Source organism: Centruroides sculpturatus, unplaced genomic scaffold (genome assembly GCF_000671375.1).
Source record: "Centruroides sculpturatus isolate CEXI.00-Female unplaced genomic scaffold, Cexi_2.0 scaffold1055, whole genome shotgun sequence".
NCBI classification, from domain to species: Eukaryota; Metazoa; Arthropoda; class Arachnida; order Scorpiones; family Buthidae; genus Centruroides; species Centruroides sculpturatus.
Genome location: NW_019385372.1, coordinates 1 through 2559, shown reverse-complemented (window position 1 = coordinate 2559; position 2559 = coordinate 1). Strand labels below are relative to the sequence as shown.

The 2559-nt window shown below is 30.1% G+C and overlaps 1 protein-coding gene across 1 annotated transcript in view; it reads left to right on the top strand.

Moving 5' to 3' along the window:
• Nucleotides 1–1977, top strand: part of LOC111638257 (putative fatty acyl-CoA reductase CG5065) — an 8306-nt gene extending 6329 nt beyond the window's left edge. The window contains exons 6-9 of the mRNA XM_023383931.1: nucleotides 395–570; nucleotides 637–709; nucleotides 1487–1593; nucleotides 1683–1977. Of these exons, the coding sequence (XP_023239699.1) occupies nucleotides 395–570; nucleotides 637–709; nucleotides 1487–1593; nucleotides 1683–1908 (582 nt within the window). The 3' untranslated portion in view covers nucleotides 1909–1977. The remainder of the gene's footprint in view (nucleotides 1–394; nucleotides 571–636; nucleotides 710–1486; nucleotides 1594–1682) is intronic.
• The last annotated feature ends 582 nt before the right edge of the window (nucleotides 1978–2559 follow it).

Sequence of the window (2559 nt, the reverse complement as noted above, 5' to 3'; positions counted from 1 at the left end):
TGAAAATATAAAAACTGTAGAATGCAATTGTAGCTAAAGGGAAGGACGTTCAAGAAAAATAACTGCAAATTTTAATCAATTCATTGCGTAATCAAGTGTTTAATTTCATTTTGGTTAAAGGATGTTACATTGGTGTTTTTTACTGCTTTTCCACGCTAGACCCGTGTTTGTGCAAAAATTTTAAAAGTTGCCGGAACAGTCGAACAACTCGTTGCCGGTTTATTTAATTAATAAATGTCTTCGTGTTGTCAGAATTGAGTACATTTTTACGCAAAATCGAACACAATTATCACAACTCAAATTTAACCGATTTTTCTACTCGCTTATCCCCGTATTACTTTATAAAATCAAATTTGTTATCGAATTTCTTATATATTTTTTATATTCGTGAAAGATTTTCGGAAACATTTTATTGAAAAATCCGGAAATTACGAATAAAGTGGAATGCATCGAAGGGGACCTCACAAGAGAGAACTTAGGACTTTCCTCGTGTCATATGAATTTGATAACGAAAAACGTTTCGCTGGTGTTTCACTTGGCCGCTTCGGTTAAATTCGATGAACCTTTTCGGTGAGTTTTACGCTAATAAATCACATTTTTTTGTTATTTGCCTAATTATTTTTATTTCTTTTGTAGCGATTCGTTCGCCAATAACGTGGAATCGACGAAAAATGTGGCCGAAGTTTGTCGTCAAATGAAAAATTTATCGGTAAATATTTTGTGAATAATTTAAATTACAACTTATTCTAAAATTAAATAGCAGCGAATTAAACATTAAAATTTTTCATATTTTACGAAATCGTATATTTACAGTCGACCCCCTATAACACTGTTCATTATTACGTTTTATATGAATGCCATGTTGTACGAGTAGTCACTTAGATTTTACAAATATGTGAGCCGTTCACAATCCGGCACACGTATTTGTAAAATCAACAGTGTTATAGGGGGGTCGATTGTATTTCGTTTTTTTTTTTACTCTAATCTCATCCAAATATTTGTAAAAGCCAGAAATTATTAATGATCATGAAATTATTACAGTGATCAACCAATGATTCGTGCTTGGGAGTATTTTCAGTAAAGATATACATTATTAAGTCATTCTTTTAGAATCTTCGTGTTTATAACAGATTAAATTTTCTCTAAATTCAGAACGTGGGTATCTTCGCAAACTGTTTAAACCTGCAAACTCTTTATCACATTGTAAAAATTTCCGGGTGTTTGTTGTGTTATTTAGAACTACGATTTGCATTCGAAACCCGTATGTCTTAATGATGTTTCTCAATGATAAATTATGAAGAGTTTTCTTCATAATTTATTGTTGAGAAACATTATTCGCTGTACAAATAATTACAACACTTTTTAAGTAACCATGCAAGAAAAACGTTGGAACTGTGATACATAAGTGATTACAAATTAAGTTTTGTAATCACTTATGTATCTTTATAATTTTGCATATAATATAAGTTATATATCATAATTTCAGGCATTCGTGCATACTTCTACAGCTTATTCTTTCTGCAACAGAAAGGAAGTGGATGAAAAAATCTATACAATGGACAGAACATATGAAGAATTTAAGAACATTGCAAAGTATTATACTATGACATATTAAGTGTAATTCTTTTTGATTGTATTTCCTGTACTGTACGTGCATTGCATTAATATTTTTCTAATTGCAGACTAGAAAATATTGCTTCCTTAGAGATAACAGACGAAAATTTTTTGGAAAATCGACCCAACACTTATACTTTAACAAAGGCCATAGCAGAAAATTATTTAAATACTTTCTGTAGAGATTTGCCTGTAGTAATTGTAAGACCTTCTATTGTTAGTTGTACTTGGAAGGAACCTTTTCCCGTGAGTATTTCTATTCTACGTCAAAATACATTATACGTTTGGGTGTAATCAGTACATATTTCTTTATTCAGGGATGGATTGATAATAATAGTGGTGTAGATTACATAGCTGGAACAGTAAGTGTATTTAAATAATTCTGGAACTGTAAGTATATTTAACTGATTCATATCTTTACGTCTTAGTTGTAAACACTGTAACTAACAGGTAAAGACAGAAGTTAACATATTACCATTTATTTCACTTTTAGTAAGTAAATGCTTATTAGTTAGCTTCAATTTGTAACTAAGTGTTTCTCAAATTATCTTCCTGGTAGCTCCTCTACGTTAGAAGTATTATTAGTTTTTTTTATACTGTATACTGTATTTTGTTAAACAACGTCTGTTGTTGATAAATTTTTATTGAATTTAAATTTCAGTAAAGTGTTTTTAATAAAGTAATTATTACAAGAAGCTTCTTGTATTGCATCAAATGTAATGTTCTTTTTCTGATAACTGAGGTATCAGAAAAAGAAGAACTAGAATTCTCATTGTATTTGAATACATTTGTGAATTTCTGGAATTGCGGATCACTGATTGAAAAACACAAAGTTACCCGAATGATATTGTGTACCAGGGTAAAAAGATAGGTTAACTGGTATTAAACTTCTCATAGTGTTTAACATTACTTTTAGGGATTGAAAGGAATACTTAGAAGCATGTT